The 23,769-nt window shown below is 44.2% G+C and overlaps 1 protein-coding gene across 3 annotated transcripts in view; it reads left to right on the top strand.

Annotated features, from left to right (window-relative positions):
- RTF2 (replication termination factor 2) overlaps positions 1 to 10,290 on the top strand; it is a 34,905-nt gene extending 24,615 nt beyond the window's left edge. For 2 of the 3 annotated variants that reach the window (XM_080627545.1, XM_080627543.1), the window contains exon 10: positions 834 to 963. In XM_080627545.1, the coding sequence (XP_080483671.1) occupies positions 834 to 837 (4 nt within the window). In that variant the 3' untranslated portion in view covers positions 838 to 963. Of the gene's footprint in view, positions 1 to 833 lie in introns of all 3 variants that reach the window. The other variant, XM_080627544.1, reaches the window with a different exon arrangement.
- Positions 10,291 to 23,769: the final 13,479 nt, after the last annotated feature.

The raw sequence follows: 23,769 nt of genomic DNA, 5'->3' as shown, positions 1-23,769 counted from the left end.
CCAAAAATAAAAAGGATCTGATCTATGATGATTCAGGATTGCACATACAATTCCTATGACTCCATGCAGAAATCAGAGATAAATGTCTTTTCAGACAGGCTCCCTGCTAGCTCTTTACATGCTTTTGTGCCAGAGTTGAAGTAAATATGTTGAATTTCTGCAGACTTTTATGTATTCATTTCTTTGTGCAAGAGATGGCATGTTCTTTTTGAAATACTGTCCTTCAACTTTGGAGAAGATTAAACAGTTGTTAAGAGAGAGGTTGGGGGAGTGGGGGTGTAGCAATAGATATAATACACTGAGAGAGATTGTATCAGAAACAGAGGGATGGGCATTTTCCTATCCCAAGTATAAAATTATGCAGACCATTGTTATTGGTCATAAATGACTCCGCAAAGAATAAAGGGAGGAGATAGATTCCCTGGGGACAGTATGTCACAAGTTTAGCTTTTGTCATTTGATAGCTAGTTTCTAAATAATACTTCAGGGTGGTGGAATACTTTCATGTTTCTTAAGATGACAGTTCAGAGCCATTTTTCTTGTAGAGGGATAAATGTCAATACTGAATTACAGTGCAAGGGTTTTACACAAGTAGGAAAGAATTCCTCCCTCTCCAAGATTTCTAAATGCATTTTGAGCATAAATTCTAAAAGCTATGAACATATTTGGTATTGAGTACAGTTATGGGATATATTTGCAATAGCTCTGAAAAATGTATATACTTAATCTCTGCACGCATTATTTTTTAATTGTTTTATCCATCATTATTTAAATACTTCTATCAGTTGTAAGCTTTTAAGCCTGCTTTATTCTACTCTTTTTTTCTCTATCAGATAATGGAAATTCATCTGTCCCAGGAAAAGTCAATAAGGCTTCTGCTACTACTGCGAAGAGATCCATTGCGGACAGTGAGAAGTCTGAGGCATACAAATCTATTTTTACATCACACAGCTCAGCAAAACGTTCAAAGGAAGAGTGTTCCAATTGGGTTACTCACACAGCATACTGCTTCTGAAATACTGATGAGCCTGATCATAACATTCATTGCTGCTTTTCTTCCCTAAGGCTTTTTCTATAACTGATACAGAGCTTTTGTTGTAATCTGATGCTGTCTGGGATTATGCAGTTTGTAAGCTGTTTATAAACTTATGGATAACTAACAAACTTGCATTAGTTGCAGCTTCTATTAAATAAGAAATAGATCACTAGAATCCAGGCTGTATCAGCAGACCTTATTCTAAAATGGATTATATGCACATAAATTTTTCTTCTCCCAGTTGGATGCTGTCATTCTTACTCACAGCAGCCAGTGTCCTCAGTAGTGAGGGAAGGAGGATCTGCCTACTGTCCTCTTCTGTTATCATAGGATCAAGACATGATTTGGGTTGGAAGGGACCTTAAAGATCATCCTGTTCAGCCGCCTGCCAGGAGCAGCAACATCTTTGTCTGTAGACCAGGTTGCTCAAAGCCCCATCCAGCTAGGCCTTTAACAACTTCTTCGGGCAACCTGTTCCTCGCCACCCTCACAGGAAACAATTCCTGCCTCATATTTAATATTTGCTGCAACTATAATTATAGTTTTCAATGTATTAATATAGAAATTCACATTTTTTGTATCTTTCTGACACCTAACTTGGTAGAGCTAGTATGTTTCTTAAAGGTTCTATAAGTATTTTCAAGTAATTTGCCTTTTGATGGAGTACATGAATGGATAATAATGAAACTGTTTATACAGCATTCTTCTTGTACATGTTGTTGTAGGCTGTTTTTAATAACCAAGTATTCTCTTGTAAATCGTTATCTATAAAGATGAGCCTGCGATAGCTTTCTGGGTTTTTCCCCAGAAGGTTTTGAGGGTTTTCTTTTTGGGTGTGTGTTTTAAAGTTAGATTTACCAGGTGTGAGCTTTCTTTTTTCAGAGGATCAGAATACAATGGAACAAACTTACTAGTTTCCTTACTTTTTTGCTGAAACAGTGAGGTTCTGTGTAACTCTGAGGAGCACTTTGCCATTTTGAATTTGGCAGCTTACATGAAAATACAAGCATTTGCACAGGGTGAGAGAGAAATGAGTGGTGACAGAACAGGAACAGGCAGATCTTAACTGGCTTTTTAGGGAGAAACGAGTGGGCACCAGTGTCAGGGGAATCAAATCCACTGGTGACTGATGGAGGGAACCGTGCCAGGCTGGATTAGCTTTTGCAAACGTTTCTTTTGCACTTTGCAGGCAACTGAAATGTGCTGCTTTCACATCTGTAGCACACATTTCTGACATAAAACTCTTACCAGGAAGCAACGACTGCTTGTTACAGGAAGAAGCTAGGTGTAGTACTCACTTAGTTTTGCTTTTATGTTTATACTTTTGATCCCTGTGATGTTGATTTAAATGAAACTTGCTCTTGTTGTGTGACCATAATGCTTCATGTTCAGTTGAACTGATAGACAAGTGCTTATTTGGCCAGTGCTACAACAGAATAACTTTTTATGGGCTTTCCTTTGCCTGTTGTATTCTTAGCTATTTTCCAAAGGCAGGAATTCTTTTAAAATGTTTATGTTCCATAGCAGCTGAATATTTGAATCCAATAATACCGACATGAAATGACCAGACGAAGGGATGGAACCTTTCACCTTCCTCTCTTCCTCTGTTAAAATAATGCTTTTATAATCTTGGCACAAACTAACCAGAATAGAAATGCAGAAAGTAGGAGACTTGTAAAACCACTGCATGATGTTACATTGTTACCTTGTGTATGAAAATGATTCATTATCCTCATAATTTATGTTTAAAACTGTCCCCATTTCTAATTGGCAGTAGTGAATTGCAGATTCAAATGCTGTGTTTACAGTTGTGTAGGTGATCTCTATGATTCAGGTGTGTTGAATGAAACTGCTAGGATTTTATTATTATTTTGATAAGTATCATTAAAAATTGGCTTGTTGCAGAATTTGTATGGTGGTAACCAGTTTTGGTTTCCGATGATGAGAATGCCTATATACATCACATCAAACAGTTTGAGGTTTACTTGAGCTTCCAGGAAGCACTCAGCCACAGTTTGTATGCATGTCTAATAGTCAGCTTTGTTCTCCTTGTTCTGTATTCTTTTCCACTTCATTGTTAACCTTTATTAGTTGTTAGCTACAGATAATGAAATTACTACACTAAAAGATATACTATAGTAAGGCCTTCATTTGCAGTCCAATTCTGTTTTGACAATACATGTTAAAGTCCTATTAGTGCTTTATAGGAATGCATTATTCTTCTATTTAAATCAGTTGTAAATCCTAAGAGGAATTAACTTAATTCTTGTGATCAAGCTATTACTTTGCTAAAGAATACAACACAACATAATACGCAGTTTTGTTTCCCTTTTCTTCATAATATGTTAGGCAAAGTCCAGCCTGCCGACTTGGGAACAGGCTTTCCTGCTGATTGGGGCAGGAAATAATAGTGACTTCTTTCTTTCAATCTGACTGGCTCATCTATTAAAATAAGTTCATGACTACCATAATTTGGTTAATGTATGGATTGCTCATACACACTTGAGTTTATTATCTGGAATTGGTAGTTTGTGCTCTGCCACTTGGATAGGATTTTGTTTGGGAGTTTGCCATCCTGAATTTGCAGATGGAGTTCTTAAAATGTTTATGGTTTATAGAAGTGTTGTCAGTGACTACTGAGGACTTTTCCTTCCCTTTAAAAAAACCAGCTGTGAAGGAATGTGATATATTGTTGGCATGTAATGCAATTCATCGCCACAATTGACTTTTGTTAATGTAAAATAGAGGAGCAAAAAAATGACACTTCTGTTGTTGGCAGGCTCGGCCAGGCAGTTGAGACTGGAACGTTGACTTGGCAAGTTTTAATAGATGCAAGCGAGTAGTTTGCTGGAGGATGTTTGCTTTGTTGTGGTTTGCTTTTTGTGGGGGAGGGCAATTTAATTTTCTTTTAATATAGGTGAATTTGAATATTGGTGAAAGTTGAAGACTGCAGAAGTCTTAGAATCTAAAACCTATATTTTCGGAGATGCCACATTAGTCTCCCACAGCATTGCATCCATGTGTCTCTGTTCTGGGGAGTTTGCAGAACAGTTAATTCTGTTTCCATGATGTTCAAGCCTTGGCTTCCCTTCTGAAGAGCTTAAAAAGGATCCAATTAGTGTCAGCTGTATCATAGGGGGATTTTTGTGGGAACCTGCCCACTGGGAACTGGACTGAAATTGAACAACTTCCTTCACATAGCCCAGTAATCAAATGCTGGGTGTATACTGTGCAGCCATATATCCTGTTACAGTCCTGTTGTCATGCACACTTGCTGAGCATTCAGTCCTTCTGATTTCGGTACCTTTCAATCTGACAATGTGAGGGTGTTCACGTATTCGCACTTAGGTAAGCCTGCTGTCCATGTTCAGTGTTACAGTTTTGTTCCCTACTCACACCAAATCGGATGTGAGATTCATGCTGTTCCATGGGGTATCCAAAACCTTTCTCCTTGTCCCCAGTGACCAGTCACAGCACCTGTAGCCTCAGGCGTGGTCAAGCAGCCTCAGTCACCTCCTGCAGCTTGACAAACCACCTTGTGCTCTCCTGCACCATGAGCTGACCTGCAAAGAGGAACGGAGGTGCTGATGCTGTGGCTTTTTGCCTTCGCAGAGGACAGTAAGCACTAAACCTTGCATGCCGAACACTCTTGAGCTGACAAAAGTGGGTTTGGAACAGATTGGTCTTCCCTGGCTCCTGCATGCTGCAGTAGAAGGTGACTTCCCTCCTTCACTCCCTAACCTCCATTTTTTGCACATCTCCTGACCTCACCATATTCTAGTACCGTCAGCTCTGCCCAGTGTGTTTTTACTGGCACCTAGGCGGGAGGTACGTGCTGATCAGCCTGCTGGTGGGTAGCGCTGAGCTCTGCAGCCTGTCACTCTATAAGGACGTTGCTGTTGAAGGCCTTGTCTCTCCAGCCATTTATTTCCACAAGACCTCTAAAACCAGAGTATCTTCGAGGGTGCTACATCTCTGAGAATGCTAGTTGAAATTAAACAGTGTTTTATAACATTGCTGGTACAGCTGAGGGTGTAGCAGCCCTGAATCTCTAGAAAATTAGACTAAAATCCTTCAGACAAAAAGGAGTACCCCAACAGCCATCGGGAAGACTTTTGAAGAAGAGGAACATGGAGTATCTTTTCTGGAAAGACTGAAATAGTAACATCCTGAGGATAAAACTGTAGTTAGTGAATAGTGAGCTTCAAAGGACAGAGCTTGTTCTGTAAGTATACGGGAAATTTTATTTCCCTTGACTGTATTTTGTTTTAGAAGTAATCATAGAACTATCTTCTCTCTAATGGGAATAGAGTTAGGGAGGCATACAGTGGGAAAATGCATGCTATTTGCTCAGATGGTTGGGAGATTTTATTGGACTCTCGGAACCTCTCTGCTTCAGTCTCCAAGGTCCATGTCATGAGATCATCACATGCCTATGAAATTGACCCAAAAAAAGCTTAACATTCCCTTTAAAACATTAAAATATTTCTTATTAATGTCCTATTCTTAGCTGAACTGAGCTAACACAATTGTCTCTAAGTGTCCCGTCTTGCTTGCTCCGCAGCCCAGACGCCAGTTGCAGTTGGTATATTTTGCTCCAGATTCAGAACTGCAGTGACCCTGCCAAATAGTTTCTTAGTTGCATTTAAAAATAAAAGGGCTGTTTATACATCACAATCCACAGAGGGTCTGAAATCAGTGTGTCCAAGATGAATACAAATCATAGACAAAAAGTGTTTTGTTGGAAGGCTTCACAAATATGGAACTGATTACTGCTAGACAGCACAGATTTCCTTCTGTAAGATGGAACTGATATAATTCCTTCCTGACAGCTAGAAATTATAATTGAGTTGGGTTTTTTTCGCATTTTAAACTTTACCAACTTTCAAAATGAGCAAGAGGGGTGGAATTCTAATCCATCTGCAACTGATGGGAATTCTGCCTGTAAGCCAGGATTTAAATCTAAATATCCATCCAACTGCCCAGTTACTGTGGAGGTACTGCTAACGATTTCATAGTTGTGGTTTTGTCAAGCATTTAACTTCATGTGGATTAAACTATCTCTTACAGGTCAGTGACAGAATTCAATTTGCAGATTGACCACAGATCTTTTGGGGAAGAGCTGATTTTGTTATGACATTGAGTAAAATGAAATTCTCATTTTTAAATGTTGCCCTACCACCTCTTTGTAACCCATCTAGCAGAACTCAACCCCTGTGTGGTACTTGTGATATCTCCAAGAGGTTTTCTCAAGAGTTACGGGTGTGAGCTGATGAAAAACAACCCCTTCCCCTTGTAGAGCCTTTGTCTGTCAGGCTGCACTACTGCTTCTTCCACCCGGTTTTCCCTTTGTTCGTTCTCATTTTCCACCCCTTATCCGCTGCCTACAGGAATCAGTGCTTTGCTTGATGATGATCAGGAGAGCAGGGAACAGGGAATGATCTGGGTGACGGATGCTCTGGTTTTGCAGCCCTGTTTGCTCTCTGGGGCTAATTTGCTGCTGTTATGCAGCCAGACAGGCTGCCTCACCCAGCTGAACATTCTCCATCTTCCAGGCTGTGTCCTGAATTTGGTGACAGTTTGAGTCAGGGTAGGCTCATAGCTTGTCACTGTGTGATTTATTTATTTTCCTCCCTGTGTGGCAGTTTTTAAAGAGCAGAGTTGTATCCACAGTGGAAAACGTATCATAGAATCCTAAACTGGTTTGGGTTGAAAAGGACGTAAAGCTCATCCAGTTCCAATCCCCTGCCATGGGCAGGGACCCCTTCCACTAGAGCAGGTTGCTCCAAGCCCCGTCCAACCTGACCTTGAACACTGCCAGGGATGGGGCAGCCACAGCTTCTGTGGGCAGCTTGTTCAAGATGTTCAGTCTCTTTCCATGATACTGGTAAGAAGGTGCTTCCCCTTCTTTTCATGACCTCGGATAGATCTTTCTCTCCCGATCTTTCTCTCCCTTCTCCCATGTTAGTTATCTCCCCACTGTATGAGGATCTCTTAAGACTTAATTGTTATGTCTGGAGGATGGAAGGTGTCCCTATCAGGGTACAATGTAATTTGTAAATAGGAGACAAGGAATGCTTTTCTGTGGGCTGTCAAAGGCTGATTTGACTCTGGAAAGAAATACGTTGTTAGCCTAAAATAGAAACAATTTGACAGTATAAGTTTTCCTAATGGAGGTCACATTTTTATGCCATGAGTTTCCTCTTTTTTAATTAAAAGTAATTCTGAGGAATCACTGAGTATCCATTTTGCAGTGATAAGTGGGGATGTCTTTATTAGCATGGAAAGGGCCGTGTGAAATGGGATGGGTGTAGCTTTCTCCAACTTGCCTACGAAGCTAAAGAAATGCAAAGCAGCTTATTGCTCAATTATGCTGACTTTAGCAACAAGGCAGGACAAATTAAAAAAAGAAAAAGGGAATATCTAGTCTCAACCTGGGTATTTAATGGGTCCCAAAATGTGCTGAACTCTTTAGTCTAAATGGGCTCTTTAGTGTGGTGTCAAATAAGTTAAAAAGCAAGGGAGCTTTACAAAGCTTCCTTCATTGTTTAAACTTGTTTAACTCATGTTAAGGCTAATGTACATTTATTCAGACTGACAAAGTGCTGAATTTACACAACAGGGATAGTAATAATTAGGTCAGATACTTTTTAAATGGTGGGGTGGTGGGGGTGGGAATACTTGACTCCTCTTATGCTTATGAATGGCAATGATTATTAGCACTGGCCAGGTCAGTGGGGATACCTGCATATGCTCTTGTCACCCCCATTGATTCTCCACCCCATCCAGTGCCGAATAGCCATGTTCCAGCTCCCATCCTGGCTGTTCAAGCAGCAGCTACCAGTCAGGCTTTGCATTGTATGTTACTTGGGAGAAAGTGGTATTCCTAACGTGATTACATGTATTTTTAGTAAGCCTGTCACTGTCCTTTGAAGCTGGCCCTCTTCCCTGCTGGGATCTGACTGAGACCAATAAATTGCACAGAGATGAAAACTCAGTCATCAAAACTGCATTATCTGTCCAAGCTTATGAAATCGAACTATTTTTTCATGATATTCACTTCAGACCAACTAGTTCTTCTATATTTATTGTAAATGTTTCCCTTGACCCTTGACATCCCTATGGTTCAAGATAAGGTATCTGTATCTTGCACTTTTCCAGAGATATTTGGTGCTGGTGATTCCTAGGACAGAATCCCGCATTAGTTAGTCCATGGAGCTGATCCAGCACAGCAGGATTTGTTTCTCCAAGAACGTTTTTTCTTGGCTTTCCTAATATTTGAACAAGGACTCTTGTTTAATTCAGTGAAACAGAATCTGCTAGCATTTGAATTGTGGTCAGCAGCAGGCATGCTGGGCTGGTTGGATCTCTTAAGCTGTAGCCATTTACTTCCCCATTGAGATTTAAGCTACTCATAGCTCGTTTGGTTTGCATGTTTCCATTCTTAAAGGAATCATTAAACAGTCTCAAACATCCCCGTCCGACTGGCTGCTGCCAGCTGCGCCGGGCAGGGGCGAGAGGCTCACAAACCTCAGGGAAGAGCTGGAATTTGACCGAATGGGTGAAGATTTAGCGTCACACATACCCCAACTGCCTGAGCACAAGTACCTGTGAGGGTGCGCTCCTGGTGAATGCAGCCTCCGAAGCAGTAAGCGAGCAGAGGTGCGTCTGCAGCATCCCGGGTGCTGTAAAAGCATCCCGGGAGCTAAGTGGGAGTCGCCGAGTGCAGCCGCAGGAGGTTGAGTCGCAGCACAAGATCTATTCTTTCATACTTGGTTGGGTTTTTCTTCCCTCCCTTCCCCGGCTTCCTCCCTCCACCCGCTTTTGGCTTTGCGGGCAGGGACCGAACAAGAGCTGCACTTGGCCGCGTTATCCATGCGGTGGCACCCGAAGTCCAGCTCAGGGAACGGCCGGGAGCAGCGGGGATGCGGTCCCGGCCTGGAGACACCTTCGCAAAGCTCGAACTGAGCTTCTTCCCGCCTAAAACTTCCTGATCCCTTTCTCTGCTGCTCAAAGTTTCTCAAACTCCCTCACTGTGCTGTAAATCATCTCCGCTTTTCAAGCTTAATAAATGCTATTAGGTGAGATCCGAGGGCTGGAGCAGCTTTGTTCTGGAGCCAGGCTGAAAGAGCTGGGCTGGTTCAGCCTGGAGAAGAGAAGGCTCCTTAAGGGGAGACCTTAGAGCAGCTCCAGTGCCTAAAGGGGCTGCAGGAAACCTGGAGAGGGGCTTGGGACAAGGGCCTGTAGGGACAGGACAAGAGGAATGGCTTGAACCTGCCAGAGGGGAGACTGAGATGAGCTCTTAGGCAGAAGCTCTTCCCTGTGAGGGTGCTGAGGCGCTGGCCCAGGGTGCCCAGAGAAGCTGTGGCTGCCCCATCCCTGGCAGTGTTCAAGGCCAGGCTGAACGGGGCTTGGAGCAGCCTGCTGTAGTGGAAGGTATGCTTGCCCCTGGCAGGGGTTTGGAACTGGAAGAGCTTGAAGGTCCCTTCCAACACAAAACCCATCTGTGATTCTATGATAGCAGTAGCGCTAAAGCTTTCCCTTCGGTTACTTACAGAAACACTGATTTCCTGTAACTCCATGTAACACTGAGTCAATGATGTTACAGTGTCACACAGGCATCCATGCAGCAATAACTGCAGCTGCACATGGTCTGGATAGTACAGAATTTTGATCTAGTGCCTGCATTGAAGATCCTGTGATCAGAGGACAAATCTATGGTCTCTGTTGTCCTTTCCCTCTTCTTTGTATGTATATAGTTTGCATGCGCTTAATATCAGGGACCACATCATACTTGTGAGTGGAGAAATACTAGTGGCAATAAAGAGATGGAGTGCAAAAAGGGAGAAGGCAGTGCAGAGGCAGTGAAAACAGCAGGATTTGCTTGGCTATTTAATACGTTGATTTTTTTCAGAGAGACTTGATCAAAAAATAGAGGTTTTGTTCCACAGAAAACTCCAGTGCTTCAGAGCTTGCTGGCTTTCCAGATGAGGATGAAAAGTGCAAACTACTCCCTGAAGTAATGTTCTGTAAAATGTTGTTTTGGGATAGTTGAGCTGTGCCCATTGCTTGAGTTGTTCCAGTTATGTTCAAATACTTTTGTTCTTAAAAACAAGCTACTCACAGAATTAACATTTAATATTTCTTAAATTTGAAATGAAATAAAATATTTGGCTCCATCACCCCCTAAACCCACTGCCAATAGCTGTGTGTTTGGGATTCTAATCCTATTTTCTGGCATCTGTATTACATTGAAACGTTTTCAGCAGCTCTCCTTGCAATGTTTAGCACTCCACATTCGATTTGGAGAGATCTCCAAGTGAAGTTGCCTGTAGCTGGAATTTTAAACACAAAAGAGGGAAAGAAAAACTTGTCTTCTATTTTAGGGTCTTGCAGTACTGGAAATGCAACCACCGCAGAGTGAATATTTAACTAGTGCATGAGAATCTAAAAAAGTGCAAAGCAAATGCAATGCAGCAGTCTCTTTGCCTTGTTCAACTACAGCAGCATTAAGACATTAAAAATAGATTTACAGATTTCATAATGTGATTGCAACATTCACACAGGTTGGGATTTTTAATTTAACTTTGAACTGGATAATGCAGATTGCATAGAGACCAGAATGGACTATATTCTAATGGGAGAATTTGCCTTATGCTGGATTAACATATCAAAGGCAGAGAAGGATTTTTTGAGGAGATGGCACAATGATCTGGCTTGCTTGCTAGGTTGACATCCTACTCAAGCTGTTGGTTGGCATCAGTGTATGGCTTCAGAACCATACACTGCAGGCACATTGCAGGCAGTAGGGTATCAGGGAGGCACTTGATCTGCTTTTATCATGTTCCTTCATGTTGTGGGCTACAGCTGGTCATGGTACAGGCTGGTAAATGTTGCTTCTGTCTTCTCTTGGTGTTAGGGGCCTGAGCAAACAGCTATGAGGAGGCACAGGGCAGTGCTGGAAAGGCAGTGTGCTCCGGCAGCTTGCCAGCCTGGTGGAAGTCATGGTGCCACTGAGAGCACGTTGTGCTTTTGCTGGGACAGCCCATGCCTCTCACAGTCAGTGGGAATTAGCTCCCATTCCCATCACTGTAGGTTGTTTTGTGCTCGCTCACACTGAAGACCTTTGTGTCTGGAAGCAGTGCTTGATGTGAACCCTCTTGTATTTGAGTACATTCTCAGTCTGCTTTGGAAATGGACTTCAGTTGTGATGATTCAGCAGTAAAGTAGGAGTGAGAGGAAGAGCACTGGTGGATCTCTTACCATGTTTGCTCTGGCTCCTTTGCTGGCTCTCTAGAGCTATGTCTTTGCACCAGATACTGCTTTTGTGGACAGGCTTGTCAGTGGAGCTGTGCCAGGGTTGGACCACTTCTCCACTGCCAAATTGCCAGAATAATGAAATCCTTTGCTGTTTGACTCCAGAAGGATCAAACTACCACTGCCTGTACTTAGAAAGGCAGAATACAACTCTGACCCCCGGAGCAAGCAAATGTGTCATTGTGATGATGCTGTGTCTGTCACATGCTATTTTGCACCCTGACACATGGAAATAGGATGGGATCACACCACCTGTACCTCCTAAGACAGCATATTCATTGGCCCAGCCCCTATCCATGTTGTAGCAGTATGTCTTATTGTTAGAATTCCTCTCTGAGATTTATCTCTTTGATAAAAAGTTCTTCTGGACAGCTGAACTCTCAGTATCACATCAGTTAGCTTTTTCCTAGTAGAAGTGGAAGTGGTGTATTTGCAGTACTCTGCCCTATATCCCTCTGCACAAAGCCATTGCAGCCCTCCACTGGTGTGGTAAGCTTTATGTGCTTTTCTAGGATGGTGGCATTTCGGGATCACAAGGATTATCCTTGTTCTTCCACAATGTCAGAAAAGGGTCCATATGAAAACAACTGAGTGGTGGGATGAACAAAAGGAATTATGAAAACTATATAATTTTGTCTGAGAACTCTGATGCCTTTTGGGAAGTATCATACCCAGCATGAAATACCCCATCAAACACGGACAGCACAGACATGGAACAATGTTGAGCAAGCAGTTTGACCAGAGCACTGATTATTGGTTTCAAAACATCCCAGTGCTATGTGGCCACAACAATCCAAGGCAAAATTGGAGTAGTCAGAGAGAATCAAAGTTGTGCAGACATGCTGCTCGCACAGCGACTGTTGAAGATCACTTCATGCAGATATGCAACAGCTGCAACAGGTTTCATGCACAGACATGCCTTCATAGTTAATGTAAGTATAGGCATCGGCACTCGCAGGGGAAGGAATGCTGCCTGAAAGTAGTAGTGAGCCTTCTGCATCTGGCACAAGAATTCATATTGAATCATATCAGAAGTGAAGGAGCAGCCTCGGTGCCACGGCTTGGATGGAGGCTTGTCCATGAACTGGGCATCTTCAGAAACGAAAAATGAGGTTATGTGGAAGCTTGCATTGCTGCTGGTGGTGTGAGAGTTGTCCTGAGGATAAGGATGCTGTGATTTGCCAGAGCGCAACTTAAGCCATTGCTTTTACACTTGGCCTTGTTGAATCTACACTGCTGCCTTCCAGCCAGCTCCAGCAGCCTCTGGGGTTCATGGGCTATTTCTACATGGCCTAAGCATGGTAATGAAGAAAAATAAACTTTTATTGACTACATGGTGATGCCCAGCATCCTCTGGAAGGTGTAATCACCAAAGCTAAAGATGCTGAGAACTGACGTCCAATAGTAGATACACTAAAACCAGAAAATGCCTATTTATGTTTTCTAAATGGAGTTTGAACAGTTGTCGTCTGGAGGGTGCAGACAGCTCTCCAGTGTGGTCATTTTTAACACCAGAATGTGGTTTTTGATGGCCCAGCAAAACTGCCAAGAAAATCTTGACTTTGAAAATCACTGTGTTTGACGTGATCTCTTTGCCTTGTTCCTTCCAAACCACAGCCACCTGGCTGAGAAGCCTGGTCTGTCATCCTATGATATCAGCAAGCGCTGAGGTCTGCCAGTGTGTTGGGTAAAATTCATGGTGGTTGTTAAAACTAAAACTTTCTGATTTTTATCTTTCAAAGTTCCCTTGTATTTAATGGCAGGGATTTGGGGTTTTTCTTTCTGAACTGAATCTTCAAATTTATCTGAAACAAACCAACAAGTGCTTGTGAAATAGGTTCATTCCTCTCTATAAGCTCTGGGTTCAAGATTTGGAGATTACCAAAACTATTTTCACTAATTCAGCTTGGAGCATTCCTTCAGGGTTCTTTTTTTAACCTCTGAGGACGTTTGCTTTCATCAGCAGGGATTGCAATACTCTGCAATGACTTTTTCTCCTTTTGGGCAACAAACGTTAAACAAGAATATATAACACGATTGCAGTTAGATTTCAGAACTGTGCTGTAAAAAGTAATCAATGTTGCTATGATCTTACTTGCCTTGAGATTGCAGGTAAATAACACCTCATCGATTTGTTTCAACTTCCCATAGCCAGCTTGGATTATTGAGTTCCAAGTGTGCTTTTTATTAAGCTTCTGTGAACTGATTTTCAAAGGATGAAAACCCAGGCTTAGCTAGCTCCAGAGTTTAATAGAGCCAAACTGTTACCCATAGTCTTTAAAGAACATGCTGTAACCTCTTTGCTAAACAATCTGCTCTGCTGTTACCAAGTTTTACCCAATATTCAAATGAAACTTATTCCTTTTCAACCTTTGCCAAGCTGAGGTTATTAAGAAAGAGATACAAATTAAAAGGATTAAAAATGCAGCTCTAATTAAAAACATATGAGCAGTTAAAAGTCAGCTCTGCCCTGGTTATCTGTGCACACAGAAGTATCACTCACAACTTAAAACAAGCATAGTCTCCACTAGTGCTTGCTAAGGGCACCATCAAACAGCATAATAACACTCTATGCTTTCTGTAGAGCTTCTTCTATGTAGGTCCTAAAAGGTTCTGAAAACCCAGGTGGGTCATTGCTATCCCCACTCTCAAAGGAGAAGCAGCTGGGGCAGGGAGCAAGGGGAGGGGCATTTCTCTGCTTGCGTCTTCAACAGACCTCAAGAACGTGGTGGCCTCCTCTGTGGAGAAGAGCTCCTGGCTGTCCCCAAAAGCTGTGGCAGTGCCATGAGGCAGGACGGGGAGGATTTGCCTTTCCAAGCAGACCTGGTGCTTCTTTTCAGAGGAATGTAAAGTGCAACAGAAACATATCAAGCAATTTTGTCTTTCAATGACAAACCCAAGTTGGTATCTCTTAATAAGGATCTAAACAAGCCCTTGAAAACACATAATCACAAAACAGCCTGTGCGATCACAGCTCGGCGTTTTAAAGGATTAGAGGGGGATTAGGCCGTTTGTAAATTCCTCACCAACCTTTTGGAGAGACAGGATGGGATATTTTTTAGAGAATTCACAAGCAGCAGCTGTCTGTTAAAAGCCTTTATTCCCTGATTTGTGCTGGGTGTGGATCACTTTGTGATATTTTGTTAAAGGTAGCATAACACAGCTCATCAATCTGGGCTCCATGTAGATCCTGCTTGGTATGAGTCCTAATAAGTTTCAAGGGCTTTGTGCTCCCCATGAAGAATGGGAAAACCTCCTTGCACCAGAGTACAACAGGTCCTTTAATTCTCCTGCTGGTGTTGCTGGTTTAACATACCCACCCGAAGGAATAATATCACCTGGGGAAAAGAAGTGAGTGAATTCTGATCCCCGAGTGGTGTTCCAGAAATGCCACTCATATTCAGTACTTCTGGGACCAACATATCATGATTGGCTTGAAAAATCACAGTAAACAATCAGTGTTCTGCAGACAGGATAACAGGACTTACCTGCTTTTTCTGGGAATGAGAGACAAAGCTGGACAGGAAAGGAGAGGAACACCCTGACTCACACCTGCATCCAGGTGAGATGATCTGACAGATCATTTGGATACGGTGCGTATTAAAGAGGGCTGTTCAGAGCATCCCTCAGGCAAGAAGGAATAGGGAATACTAGGTTAAAAACAAAACCAAACTAGATTTGTTTGAATGGGTTAATTTTTCAGTTTTATTTTGGCTGCTGGTTGAAGGGAGACATTGGTGGGAGAAGCTGTGATTACAGGTAATAACCCAATTGCTTTGTGATGGAGGTAAGACTTTTCTGTGCTCATATCTCTTGCTTTGACCAAGATCATAGCTTGGTTTGGGAGCATGGATAAAATTCAGGAATATTGCAGGTAAGACCACAGGCCAAAGCTGACAGCGCTGCAGGATCCATGGGTTGTTGTCATCTCACAGCTAAGGATGGAGTTTCTGCCCAACTCTACCTGTTTACAAGCAGTAATCCTTGCCTATTTGCAGGTCTGCTAAGGATGGGTCGACAAAAAAGACTGCAAACTTTGGGCCAAGGTTTTAGCTATTTGTATTTATATCCTTAATGTTCAATGCTCTGAACATGGCAATTTCCTCTATATTACTATCTTACTGTTTCTTTAGCCAAAATCTAAGCATGAGCATGAAAGCTACAGTGAGTTAAGGATGTGAATTTAAAACATCCTATTTAGTCCCTAATAGCCTGTGTATGACCATTTACTACTACTAATCCACAGACATCTCTGAGTGGTCGCCCAGAGAGGTCCTCAGGAACTGGCGAACCTTTCTGGACAGCTGTAGATGTGACCAGACAGCCTCAGCAGCTCTGCCTTTAACAAGGGAAGTTTAGATTGGATCTAAGGAAGAAGTTCTTTGCTGTGAGGGTGGTGAGGCACTGGAATGGGTTGCCCAGGGAGGTTGTGAATGCTCCATCCTTGGCGGTGTTCAAGGCCAGGTTGGACAAAGCCTTGGGTGCCCTGGTTTAGTGTGGGGTGTCCCTGCCCATGGCAGGGGGTTGGAACTTTATGATCTTAAGGTGCTTTCCAACCCAAACCATTCTATGATTCTATGAATTGTACACATTCTCATGACTTCTCATTTATTTTGTCTGTGCTTACCAAGGTACCATCATAAGGAGTTTTACCCAGAGAAGTTTGATGACACACATGCAGGATTTGCAGGAGAGAGGGAGAGTCCCCCAGCCCTTTGCTGTTGTATGAGCTGGTGACTTGGGTATCAATACAAGTGACTGGGCCACCACACAAGTGGCAGCATTCTCTTCCCTGCAAGGGAAAAGGGGGATTCCCACCCCATGTCATCTTGGCTGGTTCTTTGCTCCCTTCATTTGCTCCTAAGTATGCTTGGAGCGGTGCTTGTTTGACAGATTCCATGTGGGTAAGTAGGGCATGGGGATGTTAATTTTTGTTGCTACTTGTCCTTCAGACATGGCCTACAAGTTCTGGCCTGTAGCCATGCTGGAGAGGTGAATGTGTTGCTGGCAGCCCTCTAACCAGAGCCAGTTTGCACTTGAGTGCTTCTCTCTGTAGAAACACAAACACAGTATTTCATACGGTCACCCCTTAGGAAATACAGTAATTCACATTAGTTTAATTAACACAGAAAAGCCATTGTACTGAAATGCAGTCACCTGTGAGAGGGAGAGCAGAGCAAGCACAAGGGTTAAATGGGAGAAACGGCCAAGTTTTAAACCAGAATAGTAGGTGTAAATCTTCCCTTTACAAGTGGGAAAGGATTTAGTACACACAGGCCCAGCAGGAGCTCAGTTTATTGCTAATTGCAACTTCACATTTCAGCCATATTAAAAAAAATAATAGATAAAAGAAGATAATCCTTGAATACTTAATATCCCATTTCTTCATGATCACGGGATTAGTTGGGAAATGGAAGTACTTGGGAGAATGGAGCAGAGCAGTACTGGGAGCTGCCTCCGGGTGCAGGTGGGAGACGGGTACCTTTCCCTGCCGGGTCGTGCAATGGAGAAGCACTGGCCACCTTAAAAGCGGAGAGGTTTGCTCTTCTTGGTCTGCGCCTCTCCTCCTCCTCCGTGTTTTAATAATTCCTGGGTGACTGATACTGACCTCCAGGTCAGGAGTCTCCAGTTAACAACCAGGAAATACCCTTCCCATTGGTCATTATTGCCTAATTATCAACTCGCAGTATTTCGCAATCGCTGTCAATGGCAATAGATGGCTATTTTGAGGGATGGGGGCTGCAGAGCACTTGGCAGCATTTGCATGTGAAAGCCGGGCAGTGAGATGCAGAGGTGAGTGCGTGCCTGCGCTCTGCTGCTCCAGGCTCAGGAGTGGTACCTTCAGTATCACACCGAGAAGAAAGTTTTTCACTAGTACAATGGCTAGAAATGGCTGGATTTAAGGTCAGGTATTTCCAACCGATGCCACGGTGTCAGTAAGAGCTTATTAAAGCTGAGAATGGTGAAATGTGCCCGATACAGCCCTGTTACCGTTCTGACCGCAGACAATGAATCCTTGGCTTGAATCAACTTCAGGCTGGGCTAAGCCAGGGTGTCTTCTTGGTCTGGTAGACACAGAGGCTGTGAGAGCAGAAGCAATCCCCAGTCCTTCATCCACCCTCATCTGCCACCAGTGATGTGCCTTATCTATATAAATCTATACATGTCTGTATGTATACACACATATGTAGTGAGGGACACTCCCTATCCAAGGGATTTTACAGTGTCTGTGGCATGTTGAAATGTTTCATTAAAAAGCTTAGCTTTAGAAGCAGCCTCCTTCTCTAACAAGGAAGGTGATGGGAGAGGGAAGTGCATTTTAATGCCGTGAGTGGCTGATGTGGAAAAGCACAGTAGAAAGTGCTGTGGAATAAGAAGATGTGAAGGCTGGAGCTGCCTGCTGGGTGTTGGGTCTCCATGGCAGTCCTCCATGAGCCACTTTAAGTCACTGATCTGGCAGAAACAATGCCTGGAGGGGTCCAGCAAGTGCCAGGACCTGGATCTTGCTGCTGGGAGCCCCAAAAGAGGAGCAGGAGCAGGAAGAGATGGAAGGGAAATTCTCACCACCACCTTTGGCACTGGTGAGCTGGGTTGGTGCAGCAGAACCAACAGAACAGCAGCCTGGGCCCACAGTCACTGGAAGCGAATCCAGATACTACAGCAGTGTCCAGAGTCACACATCCGATGTGCATCAGGAGTGCTAGGACATAGAATCATAGAATAGTTAGGGTTGGAAAGGACGTTAAGATCTTCTAGTTCCAACCCCCCCGCCATGTTTATCTCTGTGCGATGGAGCACGTGGTGTAGCACTTACACCAGCACGATGCTTTGTACTGCTCTAGTGTGCACTTCACCATTACCCCAACCAACTCACCCCTTGAAAATGTAACAGAATTGAGCCAACGGAGGAAATTTGCTCCAATGGGGACATGGAATTGCTCATTTGGCACCCAGACGGCTTCAGACTGGATTTGGCATCTTCTGGCAGCATAGCCTTACACAGAGAATTAGTGTGAAGCAGCCAACTTCATAGCATGGTAATTTGATGTTAACTTCCATCTGCAGGCACCAGAAGCGTTGTGGTGATATATCAATAGCAGTATAAACCTACCTCATGTGCCAGTGTAATGAATACAGCTTACACAGCTGCTCCTGGTGAAGCTATTGTGGAGGAACCAGAGCAGATGAACCTGGCCTGAGTGCTCAGTAACCGGCCCATTCCTTCTGGGGAAGAATCACAAAGTGTGTAAATCTTCTCTCATGTTAAACCATCAAACTAAAAAGGTCAATCCAAACATGAATACACCTGTAAAAGTATTTACAGCTATAAACGCTGCTGAAAATTACTGTGGGTGAAATGCAGCTGAACCCTTTTTTAGTGCATTTTGCTATTTCTCTTTGTTCACTGAGGGTAGCTGGGCTGCAGTCAATGTCACTGGTTCCTTTGGAGAGCCAGAGTCCTTTTATTTTTGTTCGTCATCCACCTGCAGTAAGAGAAAACCAACAACAGAAATAAAAGTAGCCTGCTGCTGTAGCATAGCTAAGGATAGGAAGAAATGTGCAAAGTAACTGAAGTTCTTCTGCTGAGAGTGTGCTTTTAGAGGGTCGCAGAGCTGATGAGTGAGGAGTAACTCAGGCTTCCTGACAGTCCCATGCCTGCTCTGCTCATCACAGTGATACCTAAACCCTGCATAGGTCCCTGTGTATTCCTGGGTCATGTTTGCTTTTTCTCAGACTAGTCTCCTAGCTAATGCTTTCAGAAACAGGTTTGAAATTAAGATTTCCATATTTACGTCCCTATTAACATAGATACATTAAAAAACTTAATGAGCTTATGTAACAAATTGCTACATGGCATTGTTAACAATTCAGGAGAGGATCTGTACTTAGGGAGATAAGAATGGCATTTGCAATGGCACCAGCTCCGGTAAAATTACAAGGAGCATCAATTGCATGCTCCACATAGGCAGTCCTGAGACTGGAACCTAAAGGTCTCAGGCATGGTCCGATCCCGCCAGCGAGGTGTGTGCGTGGGGAGCCATGTGCCGCAATCCCCTTACAGAACTCAAACAGGGTGGCACAGCAACTTTCTGTGTCCAGAGAATGAGATGAGGCTGTGGCCACAGCCCAGGTCTCAGCAGAGCCGGCATCACCTCTTTGCCATCACAGCCTTCCTGTGTTGAGCAAGACCCTTGGGGTATGTCTGCAGCGAAAGGAGCTTTCCCTGTGCCTGCTCTGAACCAGTTCCATGTGTCAGTGGCTTTGGGAGGCCGCCAGTCATTGCTCTGCTGGAGCCAGTGTGCCTGCTCCAGTAGGGAATTGGTTTGTCGAGTGCTGCAAGGGCTCCTGGAGCTTCCAGATCACATCTGGCCAGCTTGGGGCAGGGGCAGGGCGAGCTGGAGGTGTTTGTAGCTTGTAGATATGCTTTACATTTCCGTGTTTCCTGCTTCCGTGCTATAAACAAAGACTCACCGCATCCCCAGCGTTTGGAAGAGGAAGATGGCATGCTGCCGACCAGCGTAGGTAATACAGAGCTGGAGAAGACCAGCAGAGTGTGGTAGGTATTTGGCTGGTCTGAGACTGTTGAAGAGGTAAATTCTCCTCTGCTTGTGTGCAGACATGGTTCTTGCTACTGACCAGGCTCGTGGGCACAACATGATCTCCAGAGAAGCTGAGACAGCAAGTACTCAAACCCTTCCCCTCCCCAGTTAGTGCAGCTTATATGTATATATATGACTAGACAAGTCAATAACTGGGGCTCTTTCACCCAGTCTCACCACTGGCCAACAGCTGTGGCAGCAGAAGTGTGAACTCATCCCTCCCTCCCATTCATTGCAAAGCCTCCCTGTCGTTAGTTACACACCGCGGTTATTAAGCAGGGCCAGGTCTGGGCTCCAGAAGGCACTGCAGGCTTGGTGAGGTTTGGCTTGCTTTGCTGGAAGAAGCCACAAGCGCAAGTGGCAACTGGTGCCCTGTGCATGGACAGGGAGCCTGGGTGTTCCCAGGACACTGGGGGTTCTGAAGGACCCTGGCCTCACGGCCATATTTTGCTGGCCACTGCGGTGGAAAACACCACTGTGACTTGGAAACCTGGGACCAAACTTGAGCTGGTGAGGATGAAGAGATTTGTGCTGTTTGCAGTGATGTTGCTTTGAGCGGCTCCTAACCTCACTACAACAGATTTACAGTCTCACTGAAACACAAGCGAGGATTCCTTTGGCAAAACTATGCTGGGATAAGCTATGCTGACAGAAGAGCACTTTAGCTTGTGTATTCTGTGTTTACACAAGAGGAGTGCTTTATCGGTCTAGCTATACTGGCAAAATTCCCCTCGGGCTAGTTCATCTTCTCTCTGCACCTTTGCTGTGTAGCTGTATGGGCAGAGGCTCCAAGGAGGGGTGCACCTGGCACTAGGTGAGGGGACTTGTCAAGCGCCTGGCCATGCTTGAATGGGGCTGTTTGCCAGGCTCCCCTCCGGGCAAGCATTGAATGACAGCCCGGCCCCAGACTGGAGTTCAGGTCATTCTGGCAGCGCACCAGCACACACCCTCTGGTGTGGACATGGCATGATCTGGGGTAACCCATAATTTGCATGGGTGCAGCTTGACCTGGTTTGTGCCTGTGTCTGCCGCTGGATTTGCATCTGTTCAGCTGAGCTGGTTTTGTTTCGCTGCTGTGATTGTTTTCAATTCTAATGCAGCACAGCACAAGGAAGTGGTAGCTTCGTTCCTCTCCTGTCAGCATCAGGGCTGGTTGGCAAAAGCAACCATCCATCTTGCACCAATACAGCGGTAAAAACTGCCTTCCCTGCCCTCCAAATTCCCTCTTGTTCCTTGACAGACCCTTGCCCAACGTCTCCCCTAGGCAAAACTTCCAGTGTCTCAGAGGGATGGAGCAGCTCTTCTCACATCCCCTTGTAGGCTTCCCCTGGCTGCTGCCCAAGGCCGTGCTACCAGAGTCACCCATCTCAGCTCTCTGGACCACCAACTCATTTAACAGTGCCAGGTGTGGACCCAGAGCTGCCTGTCTGCTGAGTCAGTCAAAGCCCATGGATAGGGTCAGCTTTGGAGTTCTTACGGATTTGTTTCGCTGACAGGGTGATGGACCAGATCTGGCTGCAATGGTGTGGGAAAAGACATCTTATGCAGCAAGAAACTGCTGCTGCCAAATGAATGTCAGCCTCTTTCTTCATACATTTTTATTGGTAGCATGAATTTGTACTGGCTTTGTGCTTCCTTGTGATGGATTTTTGTACTAGTAGTAGGAGCTTGGGCTATGTTGCCTGGCGGTGTTTGGACTGCGGCTCCTAAATTGCATGGGATGGGAACACTTGGCTCTTTTTGAAGCAACTATGTTAGAGGTTAGAAATGTAGCAAATACCTTTGTTATGGCACTTAAACTTTTTTGGACCAATATGTGCTGAGCATTTTTCACTACTCCAGAGGGTAGAAATGTAGCATAGGCAAAGAGCAAGCTAGGGATCAGGCCACAGCTGCCTGTTCACAATGATATTCCTGAGCAAAACTCCATTAGCAACAGCAACGATGGGAAATCTTGGAGCATGGGTGCATGTAGAGGGGAAAGGGATGACAGAGAAAAGGTCGGAAGCCCCCACATGAAGATGCCTGAAATGCTGCCTCAAGTTAGATTTGAGCTTAAGCACTCTGAATCTTATTGCCTCCATTTTATCACTAAATAGCAAAGAGGGCAGGTTTTTAATACAAGAAGAATCATCTGGACACCCCAAGTCTGTGTCCTTCTGCTATCTTACCTGCATGCAGTCAGCTGGACACAGATAAGAGCTTTCTAAGTGGCATGCATTCTTTCACCTCAGAGTATCTCCTTTGTGCCTTTGCTGCAGCAGCACTGCATGAATCTTTGCAAACCATTTTGCATGGAAAAAGCAAACAGATCTATTTGAAAAATATCCAGAGCCTGCATATATTTGCTACAGGAACCAGGCAGCATCACCCTGGACTCCTGTCCCTGCACATACACCTGCAGCATCAAGTCCTTGAGAGCACAGATTGGAGCAGGTTTGGAAGAATTTGGAGGTGTTTTCTAGCACCTGATATTTCATAATGCTGACAGCCCTTCACCGGTGCCTTATTCGTGTGATTAGAAATGACAGGCTGCATTAGGGGTAGAGTTTTGACTGATGTACTTTTTGCCAGCCGTTCATTCTTTCTCTCTGTACAGCTCTGCTTCATCTTGCCATCTCATAGTGCTGCAGCTCACCAGGGTATCAGCAACAGAGAAACACCACAAAAGGGGAAAACATGGTGCCACAAAACCCTCTGTATTTTCCAATGCGTTGCAAGAATGCAAACACCTGAGGTAATCTATGAAAGGGGACATGGAAGGGGAGTGTGTCCTTGTGCTCTGCTTTGCTGCTAAGTGATAAGAAGGCCAAAGGGATTGAGAGTTCTGTGGTTGTCTCTTTGTCCCTCCAAGGTTTTCCCCCTTTCCCGACACAGTTCAGATTTCCTCCAGCCCAGCTCTGATGGAGGGCTCCAGGGAAGATTGGCTGTTTAGAGGGATTAGGAATCTTAAAGAACCTGGACTATGGAAGTAAGAGTAACTGAATTTGTTTTCTTTACTTCTTTACATTGCCTACAGGGAAAATCCTCAGCTTCAACTCACATGACCCATTTCCCTGACACTGAGGTCAGTTTACTGGTTTCATCACCCCTTAAAGATGAATGAAGAGTGAAAGGTAACTAGAAAAAAGCCATCTGCCTGTTCTGTAAATCCCTTTCCTACTGCACAGGTACTGTCTGCGTCTCTGCTGAGCTCCTTTATATTGTGCTGACAATCATCTTTGAAAGTGTTTAGACTATTTATCCGTTAGGATTTTCAGCTCGTGCGTGTCTGTGTATATGTGTGTGTCTACGTGGAGAAGGGGCTATTTTAAAAGCACACTTGACACAGTTGATTGATTCCCTAAAGGTGCACAAGCTGCAGGACCCCTCGAAGCTGGGGATGCAAAAGACCTTTTGTACCTGGTGCCCATTTCTGCCCAAGACCTTCCCCAAACCATGACTGCTGTGCCCAAGCACTTGTTTTCTTAAAACATGGTGCATCATTTAAGGTACCATGTGGGCTGTGCATACTCTGAAAGCAGAAAAGAGAATACAGACAGTGTCTTCATGGCAGATGTTTTCACAGTGCAAGTACAGCTCCGTGACAGTGTCCACGCCTGTTTCTAAAAGGGCAGAAGGAGTGGGAGGCTCGTACTGAAGGATTTGTATTAGCTACAGCTTGAATGGGGCTGAGCAATGCTTTTTCAGCTCATTTCTGTGTCTGTTTTTGAAATACTTGCTTTTTTGCTGGTTTAGGCTATGGGATTCTTTCTTTTTGTGGTACTGGGGCTTTTTTTTCTTATTGTAGTGTAAGCAATTAGCTGTAGGAATGTA

The sequence above is a fragment of the Psittacula echo genome (assembly GCF_963264785.1).
Source record: "Psittacula echo genome assembly, chromosome: 12".
In the NCBI taxonomy this organism is placed as follows: Eukaryota; Metazoa; Chordata; class Aves; order Psittaciformes; family Psittacidae; genus Psittacula; species Psittacula echo.
This window is presented reverse-complemented; position numbering and strand designations above follow the sequence as displayed.